Source organism: Gobius niger, assembly GCF_951799975.1.
Source record: "Gobius niger genome assembly, chromosome: 6".
In the NCBI taxonomy this organism is placed as follows: domain Eukaryota; kingdom Metazoa; phylum Chordata; class Actinopteri; order Gobiiformes; family Gobiidae; genus Gobius; species Gobius niger.
Window position 1 is genome coordinate 13,660,255 of NC_136857.1, and position 12,315 is coordinate 13,672,569.

Below are 12,315 nucleotides of genomic sequence, written 5' to 3' on the forward strand. Positions count from 1 at the left end.
GACTATGGACTATTTGTTGGGGTAAATTGAATTCATAAAGCCACCATGGCCTAATCTGCCACTAGAGAGCGCTAAGCACAAGACAGCCGAAGCGCGTGTTGTGAGTGTTGTTGCAAACTGTGATAAGTGAAATAGAGCAGGTTTCCTACACTGTTGTGTGTATGCTTGAGAATATTAGGCTATAGCCTGGAATATGATGCAGTCAACAGACTTCAATCCAAGCATGTTATCCATGTTTTGCCTGTCTTGTGGCAGCAGCAGGCATAGGTCCCCATGTTGGCAACTAACTATAATTCTCTTTGTTGATGGACTGCTAGGCCATATGGCTACTTCTCGGTGTCACATGGGCTTCAACATGGAAATCACACGATGCTTGGCATGCCTCTCTGTTTATCATCAGTTGAGCTCTGCTTGTTAGAAGTCACGGTAAGCCACGCCTTTAGTCCATGTGCTCCATCCTCCAATCTCCCCATCCGTGCGCAGCACACGCTCTGTGCTTTGCATAAAATGTGTATCAGTAGGGCAGCGCTTTTCAAGGCACATGTAGAGCGCACATGTAGGGCGGCTTTACTGAACACATACCACGCTCGAATAAGCCTTCCTCTCAGCTCTACGCCGCCTCCAATGAAAATGCACATCAGTTTGGAGGGGGAGAGAAAGGAGTTCGCGCTACAAAGAGTGCCAAATCCCTTACTAACAAACGCAACACAAGTTGAGGCGGAAGGCGGTCACATTTTTAACTTCCTTGCTCAAACGTGATTGATATGTGTGTTTGCATCAGTGGGTGTGTATGTCATTCCAGTCACTGAGTGTGTTCACGGATGTGATGACTCTTCGTTCTTGGAGTTCAGTGGAATCACTTAATCGTTACTCGTGCAGCATCATACGCGCAAGTGAGGAGCTGTATCCCGTGCGCTAAAGGCAACTAGACTTCTTTGGGACAGCTACACATCAACACTGAAGCTTTTTTCTTAGGTGCAAGACAGTTTTTGACTTTGTCTCCTTTTTTCACCCATGGAGAGTGTTTTGTGAAAATTGCTTTACAACTACACAACACTCTTAAGAATTAATTCTTCCAGTCTTTCAACTTTAAGACACTTTTCTACCTCTGTCCAAAGTCATCTGCATCAAGAAGAATGGATAACAGCCCTGGCGGAGGTAAGATTAACTTTACTGAGTATAAGAAATAAGATGTGTTTCTACATTTTGAATATTTAATACATTTTGAATTATAATAATTTCAATGCAAAGCATTTATTTTTTTGTGCAAATTGTTGTATTGATCAAATGCAAATATGTCATATGTGCTTACTTACTGTAAAAGACAATACTCTCATGAAGTCAGTAGGGCCATAAAGTGGCTGTGTAAGATGGTTAGCATTCCATGTTTGGCAAATCCATGTTCTGTTAAAAGGAAAGTTGCCGTTTGTCACATAGCCTATGGATTTATGGATGAATATTGTGGTTATAGAATACTTCCCATATTCCACTCAGTGAAACGCGCCATATGGTTAAAGCTGAAGCTGACCACTTCCTGTTTCACAATGAAAACAAACTCACGTGGAGCTCTTCAGTGCTCTGTCATTCTTGATTAGCCTATAAGTTATACATTGTTGAAAGTTCTATTCTTTTATTCTCCCTGACACAACACAACTTGGACGCGTTTTGTAGTTGTTGCTGTTTTAGTCAAGTTAGGGTTTGTCTCCTTTAGGATAGATTTGTCTTGAAACATTGTGGGGCTTCTGCAGCACATATGCAAGACACAATTTACAAACATCAATCATTGAGTGTGCAGCCTCGTGTCGCTAATGGAAAATCATGGCTTTTATAAGACAAAGGTGCAGATACCTCCTGTTTTCAGCATTGCTAATCATTTGCATTAGTCACGTTCAAGTACAGGTGATGGACCCTCCCCTTCCCTGCATGCTGCTCTGCATGCACTTGAGTTAACCCACTCACCCGTTTATGGGTTTGATCTTGATAAAACCGAGACACTTTGTTGTTAACATAACAGTGAAAGGAGTTAACAGCAGTTGGCATTTTATGATAAAAAATAATCTACTAACTACTAATAATCTCCATCCATAGCCTAAGGAAAGCTAAACTTTTTTGTTTGATAGAATTATGCCTACGTGGGCTATCATTCACATTATCTGGGGGAAAAATAGGCTGTAATGCACACATAAAGCAAGTCCCATGAGCACACTTGCCATGTAGCCTAAAGAAACTCCTGCATCAGGCTGCAGTGCAGCATAGTTTCAAGCATTTCCTCTCGACGCACTGTCAAATGCTTTCCTCACGTGGCTTCCTTCTCACAGCCTCGTGCAAAGCGTGAGATAGAGCGCCCTCCTCCTGCCATGTTCCTGCTCTCGCACACGGCTCACGCCGCCTGCAGGAGAGGGAGAGCTTGGTCAGTGGGTCAGCTATTCCATGCGTCGACTGTTTGCTTTTGTCACGTTTTAGCGCCGCATGATTTTGTTTTCCAAAGTCACCAAGCTGTTTGATGTTTTATTTATATTGACATATTTTTGTAGGCGGTAGGGTATAACTTAGCCTAGATCATATTAGTTTAGCCTACATTTGTACATAGACATTTATAGAATAGAATAGAATAGAATAGAATAGAATAGAATAGAATAGAATAGAATAGAATAGAAAAACTTTATTGTCTACCATGCACAATGATGGCAGAAATTTGCCTTTGGCTTGCTCATACATTCTAATACATTTGCCCAGCAATGTACATAATAAAATACTGATCATAAAAAAATTATGAAACAATCAGTGTGTTAAGAAGGCTATTGGCATAGGTAGGCTACTTTTATAGCAAGTTTCTATAGGTTGGTAGCGTATATTGACCGCAGACATCCAACATGTGTCCAATTCGACCAGTCAGCCGCCCAAACTTTTCATTGTGAGGTTGGTGACTGACAAGGGCACAATCTTGAAACAGGGACAGTAAATCAGCTAACGAGTAATTAGCCTAATAGACAATAATTTCTGTTACTTTTGTTGACTATCCCTCACTCCTAATTGCACTAGGAGCACAGTGTTTTATACAAATTAGTCAAATTCTTATTTAAAAAATCGATTTATTGGATATCAGATATGGTTCAGGGTATAGCCCACTGCATTAATAAAATAAAGCAAATACAATATGCAGTCATTGGCTTATAACTTAGTCCATGCGGATCTTCAGGTGGCCTTGCAATGTGTAAAGGTGGAGTTGAGGCTATGACTAAGAATCCCAGGAAGAGGCGGCTCAGCATGTCTGCAGGCTAAAGGTGCTCTGGCATTAGTCAACAAATCCACCAACACGTGCTCCGTGGAGGATTATCAAAACATTGATCCCGTCAAATATCTCGTGCAGCCACAGCAACAAGGGAAGTCCTAGACTGCTCTTCAGTGCATAGAAGTAGACGATGTAAATGTAGCCTATAGAACTAGGCTGTAGCGGAAATGTAGCTATGCAGATTGGATCGAAGTTTAGTTGTCTACTTTAACATGCATTCAGTGTCACATTTACAGAGAAATAAATTAGCCGAGTTGCTCTTAAACCTTGGCCAAATAACCTTGCGCTCTACAGCTTCCAAGTCTCTCATCTGTTTATAAACAAAGGTGCGATTTAATGTTGTTGTATCTGAACACAAGACTGTGGCTTTGCTCTGCCAAGTAACCATGTCAGGAGTCCATGCATGTGAGGCGGCAGTCAGGTGTCGTGCTGTTGGCTGGCGTTGGGCACAGTGCCAGCGAAACGGGGCTATTATTGGAGCGGAGGAGGCAGCAAACCCCGCAGACACGTGAGGCCGTGTCTCAGCTCATCCACAACGCATGACTAGAAGCGCAGGAGAGAGAGATGGAGCGTGCACATGCAGCGCAGCCAGTTAAAGGATCAGGAGTATGCACATGAGCGGGGGGAAAAAACATTTATCTTAAAACAAAATTATTGTATTACTTTATTCATATGGCAAGTGGCCCCTTCATATCCGCTGTTGACCAAGCATAATGAGCCTTTCGTTTTTGTGTTAAAATAGCTCCATCATATTAATGCTGTTAAATAACATTGGACATACAGTAGTAGTGACAAGTGTTTTTTTTTCTGGAAATCTAAATAATTTTTCCCCTACTTGCTCCAACATCAGCACTAATAACACTTTAATGTTTTTGTAAACCGATTCCGTTCAAATGGTTTGAGTTACTTTATATCAAACTCAAACCATTCAATCAAAATCAATAGTTACTTAATTGGTTCAGTAGAGTAAACTTAAACTTTAATGGGCCACGATCACAATTGCAAGTTATAAGCCATACAACGGATGTGCATTGCATTTAATAGCCTACTTTAATAGATAAAGTACACTACACTGCTATTAATTAAAAATGAAAGTCCATTGTATGATTGACTTTGATTTGGAATCATACTATTGAAGTGGAAATAGCTTTCAGGTTTACTCGATGCTATTAATTACTTTTTATCTTTGAATGTAATGGTTGGCCTAAGTGTCATTTTACAAATGAGTTACAGCTGTTTCATAATCATACTCAGACGATGCATGTGATATTCTCTATATGTTCAGGTGGAGGGGTGATCTTGTATGCTGGCTCCTCTGGCTCCTCTGGCAGCTCCAGCCCAAGCCCTGGAAGTCCCTCCAGTGGATATCAGACCCAGTCTCCCTCCTCACACTCCCAGCCATCCTCTCCTGAGGAAGTGACCTTCACAGAGATCGGGGCTCTGAAGCGGAGGACAACGGGGTGCAGGTCCTCTTCCTCTAACCTGGTTTTCCAGTTTCCTGAGGTGTTCAACAGCCCCCCAGCAGGACAAGCAACTTCTCAACGCTCATATACACATCCCATTGCTGCAAAGAGGCCGTGTGGATTTCCTGGTGCATTGACAAGTAAATCTCCTAAATTTTAAGCAAGAAAGCCTGTGTTTCAAAGTCATTTTTTGTATGTTATTAATTAATTTATCTCATTATCTAGAGACGGGAGGAATGGTACTTCTCTGCAAAGTTTGTGGGGACATTGCTTCTGGTTTTCATTACGGAGTGCATGCATGTGAGGGTTGCAAGGTAAATATATGTTTCCAGTTGTTTTGTTTTATTGTCTGGGAAAAAAATCACTTCGATGACTGTGAAACTGCATTATTGGATATGTTCTTTATTATTTGTTATATTTTGCAGGGTTTCTTTCGTCGCAGCATCCAACAGAACATAAACTACAAGATGTGCGTGAAGAATGAAAATTGCCTGATTATGAGAATGAATAGGAATCGGTGCCAACACTGCCGCTTCAAGAAATGCCTCTCAGTTGGCATGTCCAGAGATGGTGAGGCAATCCGCTATAGAGCATACACGTAGCTTTTTGGTCTAGAACTGGGTCGTGAATTGGCAAAAAGATTATTGGTAGATGGTGCTCTCAATTAGCAGACCTGTGCCTCTTACTCCTCCTTTGTACTCCTCGTGACACGTTTTGAAGTTTCTTTCTTGAGTCCACTGGCACCAGTGAATATTCTTATATAGTATATCCCCTCCATGTACCCATTTTGTTCCCATAGCACTCTTACATCTTCCTTATTAGACAGTGATTTATGAGAAGAGGAAGCATACTGTCCCAAAGCTATCTATCATCACAAAACTGCTGCAAGCACAGAAATTATTTTCGGAAATTAGAGCAGGATCAACTTCATTAACTTCTGTACAGATATGGGATGGGGGCAACAATTAAGTAAGAAACACACTGAAAGGACTCCATATGATGATCAGATATGACACCTTGTTTTATAACTCAACATTGATCGATGACCCACAGATATAGAATAAAGGAACAACTGTGTTGACCTAGAAAAAAATACAGAATTGGTCCAACTTTGCACTCATGCATCTTGACCTACTTGGTATAGTTTCCTCTCAGTATGGTTTCTGCCTTTCGTTATACCCTCTTCACTGTTTCGCACTGCCTAATTTTGTAAAGAGGTTAGTGTTATTTTTGCATGCGCTTGACATTTTTGGTGCACAGAGAAAATAGGGTGGCAAACTGCAGCTCTGAAAAAAAACAAACAGCTAGGTCAAACCTCTCAGTTTTTTATTTGTGTAAAACCGCAACCTACAAACCCCCTTGTGCTGGGTTTCTACCTCTATGAAAACAGGAAAACCTCATGCAACTGCTACAGACCACAAAACCTTTACAAACAATAAAAAAAGAAAATGTTCTCAATTGACACTGACACTGAACTCAATACTGTTTTATTATTATTTATGATCTAGCATACAGAGATTTGTATTTTGATTTTCCGAAGGTTTGCAAGGAGAAGGCTGATTTTGAAAGTATTACTATTCATTTTACCAACAGTTTAGTTTGTTCTGCGGTTAAGTTATGTCTGGAATTATGTGGATGTCACTACATTTATTGTAGGAAGTATTTCAGTCTGCAAAGAGTGCCATCTATCCTGCTCATTTTTGTTCTCCTACTCATTTAATCTCCTTTGCCCCACGGTGTTCAGTGTTCTTCTCCCTTGCGCCATCTCAGTGACATCACACTAACGGTGCCCCACTGCCCTACTTACAAACAGAGAGAGGGAGAGGAAGAGATGGGTGGATAGAGGATAGGATGAGGCAGATGGAGGCATGGGCTCTATATATAGCCTCTCCAGCTGATGGTTACTGTGGGAATGGGAAAAGTTAGAAGAGAAAGTAAAAACACTGAATATTCTTTTGATTTTGTAGTGTTAGATATTATTTTTTTTCACCCAGGGTATTACATAATCTATATTGGATGAAACCATAACTCAATGCACTTTTCCTGATATGCAGAAAATGACAAGGAAATAAATTCACCTTGTTTACTTTTTGTATTTATAGCTGTTCGTTTTGGTCGCATCCCCAAAAGAGAGAAGCAGCGACTCCTCGATGAGATGCAGAGCTACATGAACAGTCTAAACGAATCAGCTGTCAATGAGTTAGAGTCGCCCTCAATGAGAGAGATTCCCTCAAACACAGATGAAGGCAACACCAAAGAGGAAATTGGGGCAATTTCAAGAGCCTACTATGACATCTTCACCAGCAGCAACAACAGCTGCCAGGAAAGAGCCATAAAGAGAGCACACATCTCCAACAACAATAACTGCCCATATTCTCTGGAGGGTAGTTTTCGCCAGGTTTCCTCCACCCAGAGCTATCAGACCACCCCTGATGTCCGCCCCAGACTATGTCCCTATACCTCTAATGACAACCAGTCAACATTCCACACAAATGTGGACAACAACCGCTACACCTGCACCCTACCAACAAATCAGAACCATAACCTGACTAACCAAAGCAGCGTCTGCAATCAAGGAAAGACAACACAAACATCCTGCCCATGGAAGTTAGCACCAGGTGCTAAAGTTTTGGTAAGTGGAGTTGTGTATTGATTTTTGTTACATTTTGTTTAACAGATAGAAACTTATTGTTTGCTTCTTTTTCTTTAAGGCCTGCCCTCTTAATGCTTGCCCTGTATCAGGGACGGATCGCTCCAGTCAGGAGATTTGGGAATCTTTCTCTAACTGTTTCACTCCAGCAGTAAAGGAAGTGGTAGAGTTTGCAAAAGGCATCCCCGGATTTCAAACACTGAGCCAGCAAGATCAGGTCATGTTGCTCAAATCAGGAACTTTCCAGGTACAGAACACGTTTCAGTAAAATGAAAACATACACTCAAATGTTTTATGATGTTGACCTCAATCCATTTCCCTCCTTTCACAAATGTTTCAGGTTCTGATGGTGCGATTTTGCACCTTGTTCAACGCCGAAAAACGTACAGTGACTTTCCTCAATGGCCAAACCTACCCACTATCAATTCTGCGGGGCTTAGGCATGGGCTCGTTGATGGATGCCATGTTTGAGTTCAGTGAGAAGTTGAGTTCTTTGGGCCTGGAGCCTGATGAAATGGCCCTCTTCATGGCAGTGGTGCTGGTGTCTGCAGGTAACCGTGAGCTTTGAAAGCAGTATCTATCAGATATGGCACATCTATCTATTTTGCATTCACTCATCTATGTTTCTTTAGACCTTTCTGGGATCTCCGACATGCAGGCCGTGGAGCAGCTGCAGGAGGGTCTGATTCGAGCTCTGCGCTCACTTATCACTCGCCGGCGTCCCGATGATACTGGCCTCTTTTCCAAACTTCTACTTCGTCTGCCAGACCTGCGCACTCTTAACAACCTTCACTCCGACAAACTCCTGGCTTTCCGTATTGATTCCTAAGCAAAGAAAAGACTCACTTTGCTCACATTTGCTCACTTTTGAACACAATTGAAGACACGCCAAGCAGTTTAAGGGACCATTTGACCATTTTGAGTCAGTATTTCCTTAAGGAAAAGGGAACCTAAATACAACAGCAAATCTAAATGTAGTCCAGTAATCTTTTTCTGAAGAGTTAAACAGATTGAACATTCTGGACTTCAAGTTTGTGGAATTATAAGATGATTTGCACCTAAAATGTGTAGTTAATACATAACTCTCAATTATGTGCATGTTGCATTTTGTTATTACTGAAATCACTGTAAATAATATACATACCATAACTGTTATCTGTATGTGTATCTGGAATCATGTGAAAGACCGCAGAAAAGAGGAATGTGTTGACCTTTATTGAACAATATGAGGGTTTTGGCCATGGAGGTTATGTGCAGGGGGCTACTATAAAAACTTTGAAATGACTTAAATAAACTTGAACCAGCATAATCCTTGAAATCACCAGCACTCACTCCACATGACTCTCCTCTGGCCCACTGTTTGTCATACAAACACAAGATGTATTTTTTGAGCGAGAGAGATTTTTTTCTGGTCCTCTCAGTTTGTATATGTATGTATTATGAGTGATTGAGCACGCTGTATATGTTGTAAATCTTCCAAAATAGAAAGTATATAAAGTTAATATTATGTATGATATTGCTTATTTTGTTTTTCTTTAGGATAAAGTGTACACATTTAAGAATGGAGTAGACTAAGTCAGCACAATCAACTTCCATGCATTCTGATACCAGATGAAAATATCATAATATTATTATGTGAGGAGATACATTTATTTAGGTTATTTATTTCAGTATCCCAACCAAAAAGGCAAAACAAATTTATGCAGATAATGAAAAACGTCCAAGTAGCACCAATAAACCAAAACATAATTACAAAAGCTACAAGCATAGCATCAGGGCATCAGTTCATCAGTCCCTTAACAGTTTAAAGGCGCCTTTCTTTAGGAGACTTGTACAAGGAAATTCGTTTTAAATGGAAACAAAATTGGGTATACATTAGGGGATCTACATTTATGTACAGCACAATTTATTCACTACAATGATTGGAAAGTGTAGCATGTATTCTATTTCATAAATACTGTACACTAAAATACCATGGCGTTTCCTCGAACGGAAATAAAGCACGACTGCCACCTCGTGGTTAAAATAAGGAAGAACTTAACCGGATCCCGGAAATGCACTGTATGGTCTGTTGTTAGCACCTGACTGCATCTTAACAAACCCCTTTGCATCAGGCTGTAATTCTTGCTACTTTGATCGTGTTATTTGCTCACTACATTCGAGGAATAGCCAAAAAGAATATGGAAGAGTGGTCTAATAGTGAGGTAAGTTAAGCGACTTTGTTTCTGGTAAATGCGGATCATAAGGTAGCTAACATGTTTAGGATGACGAGTCGACCATGGCCACCTCTCCTAATATTGGCTGCGCTGCACAACCCCGAACACCTATTTATTAATATGTCACACTTCTGAAATATCTTCAAGTGAATCCTCTCTTACGCAGCTGTTTCTTTCTTAGGTGTGCAGAGCTTCCATTTATCAAGTGAATTGAATAAAAAGTTAAGTAAATGCATAGTGTGTTGCGACCAGTAGGTCCTATTCCTGTGTGGGATTTTGAGCTAATTGTATAGACTTGTCTGTCTTTTACTACTTCTTGAAGTGTGTCAAGTAAAATGAAAACCAGCCAAAGCATAAACAGAAAAAAGTCCCTATAGCCAAATCATCAGAGTAAAAGTGGCATTGTTAAAAAGTTCTTTATTTTTATTTTTTTCTGTTTACCTTTTGATATAATGTAGTACCTGCACTGAACATGTTTGTGTTCGTTCCAGGTGCAAATGAAAGTGACCAGAGAAGTCGAGAGCAGTTGACGAGGCCGTGATTCTGGGGCCCTGAGCATCACATATTGAAGTTCATCACATCATGTTGGTGACAGCTTACTTGGCCATAGTTTTTCTGCTGGCACTGTGTGTTGGCCTGGAGCTGACGGCACGTCGCATCACTCCGCCTGAAGACAAACCTTCTGCGGTAGCCAACCCAGCGTTTCGCCGCTTCCAGTCAATCTTTCTGCGTGCATATCTGCTGGCCTTATGGGCAGACTGGCTCCAGGGCCCTTACCTCTACAAACTGTACCGACACTATAGCTTCCTAGAATCTCAAATAGCTATTTTATATGTATGTGGCCTGGCCTCTTGTGTCCTGTTCGCCCCTTTTTCAGGCTGGCTTCCTCAAGTTTTGGGTCGGAGACAAACGTGTCTTATTTTCTGCCTGTCTTACTCTGCATGTTGCCTGACTAAACTCTCCAGAGATTATTTTGTTTTAATTGTTGGGCGAATCCTCGGGGGCTTGTCCACCTCCTTGCTGGCAACAACATTTGAATCTTGGTACGTACACCGGCATGTTGAAGTGCATGATTTTCCAAGAGAGTGGATTCCCAGTACTTTCACCACAGCAGCTACATGGAACCATGGACTTGCAGTTGGGGCAGGGCTCGTCGCTAACCTGTTAGCAGAATGGCTCCATCTTGGTCCAGTGGCTCCTTTCCTTCTGGCTGTCCCATGCTTGGCCATGTGTGGTTGGATAGTTCTAACTGATTGGGGCAAAGAAGAGGCTACAGGTAATCAAGAAAGTGACAAACCCCTACTATTTCCTACTTCAAGTACTGGTTCTTTGCACACATCAGCAAAATCCAGATTTTCCAAAGGCTGCCAAGATGGACTCCGTTGTTTAATGTCAGACAGAAGAGTATTACTCTTAGGTGGGGTACAGGCACTATTTGAAAGTGTTCTCTATATTTTTGTTTTCTTATGGACACCTGTGCTAGACCCACACGGACCTCCTTTGGGAATAGTTTTCTCTTGCCTCATGGCTGCTAGCATGGTAGGGTCCTTACTATTCCGCCTGGCCGTCTCGACACGCTACCATCTGCAACCTGGCCACGTTCTCTGCCTCGCTGTGCTCATGGCTTTCTTCTCATTCTTCATGCTCATCTTCTCCACCGCTCCTGGTCAGCCGAGGCCGCACGAATCATTTTTAGCCTTCCTCCTGTTGGAGTTGGCTAGTGGGCTCTACTTCCCTGCCGTGAGCTTTCTTCAAGGACGAGTGATTCCAGAGGACAAGCGTGCAGGGGTGCTGGCCTGGTTCCGAGTGCCCCTTCACTTGCTAGCCTGCCTGGGACTGCTGGCATTACACGGAGAGGTATCGGGGACCGGAGGAGGAGAAGGTGGGAGTGGCACCAGGCACATGTTTGGAGGCTGTGCTGTGATGATGCTGGCTGCGTTGATGGCTGTTGTGAGTTTGTTCACTTTTGGCAGAAATGACACAGATCTAAGACTGGAAGATACAAGAGGAGAAGGAGAAATGTTCTGAATATTAGCTTACTCTTTAACTGACTTCACTTGCCATGGTATCATTATGACATTAAAAAACTAAGCATTGTGTTTTGTTTGTTTCAGTCTTCAGTCTTCTTTATTATTATTATTATCATTATCTTTTTGCTTTTATTTTTATTTTTACTTGTGTTGTCTTGTATTGCTGGCTGGGTATTCAACCAATCCACATATCAGTTGAAAATTTGCCTAATATTGACAAACGTCAATTCAGTATTGCTAAAGTATTCATATATTTTTTGTTGCCATGTACAATAAATTATCTTGTTTCAAAAAAATGTCATCATAAACATTTTAATTTTAATTATGGGGCTCCTTAAAATGAAGCGTCATGATGCTTTTTGCACAATGTCAGTTACAGTATGTGTAGTATCTATTTGCTAAATGTCAATCTTAAGATCAAACCTATTGTATTGAGTGATCTCTCCGCTATTGGTTTACCACATGATGTCACTTAAACCACCTAAGTCATCTCATTGTAAATGTATAGTCTTCCTCTCCTGTTACTAATTGTCCTAACTAATTGTACTTCGAGATTCCTCTGGATGTTTCCCTGTCCTGGACCTGCGCACTGCAGTCGGCTACTCTTTCTTCCTCATCTTTCTAGCCAGTGGCACAGTCCCTGTCATCACTACGCAGTGGTTTA

The 12,315-nt window shown here is 41.4% G+C and overlaps 2 protein-coding genes across 2 annotated transcripts; both read left to right on the forward strand.

Annotated features, from left to right (window-relative positions):
- The first annotated feature begins 517 nt into the window (after window positions 1-517).
- Window positions 518-8,288, forward strand: LOC306964798 (nuclear receptor subfamily 1 group D member 1-like). Its single transcript, XM_079558949.1, has 8 exons — window positions 518-1,158; window positions 4,578-4,895; window positions 4,981-5,069; window positions 5,181-5,325; window positions 6,858-7,387; window positions 7,467-7,652; window positions 7,746-7,956; window positions 8,038-8,288. The coding sequence occupies exons 1-8, from the start codon at window positions 1,137-1,139 to the stop codon at window positions 8,232-8,234; spliced, it is 1,698 nt and encodes a 565-aa protein (XP_079415075.1). The 5' UTR covers window positions 518-1,136; the 3' UTR covers window positions 8,235-8,288.
- A 1,138-nt stretch (window positions 8,289-9,426) lies between these two features.
- On the forward strand, window positions 9,427-11,701 carry mfsd5 (major facilitator superfamily domain containing 5). The gene is made up of 2 exons (XM_079558638.1): window positions 9,427-9,609; window positions 10,113-11,701. The coding sequence occupies exon 2, from the start codon at window positions 10,204-10,206 to the stop codon at window positions 11,647-11,649; it is 1,446 nt and encodes a 481-aa protein (XP_079414764.1). The 5' UTR covers window positions 9,427-9,609; window positions 10,113-10,203; the 3' UTR covers window positions 11,650-11,701.
- The last annotated feature ends 614 nt before the right edge of the window (window positions 11,702-12,315 follow it).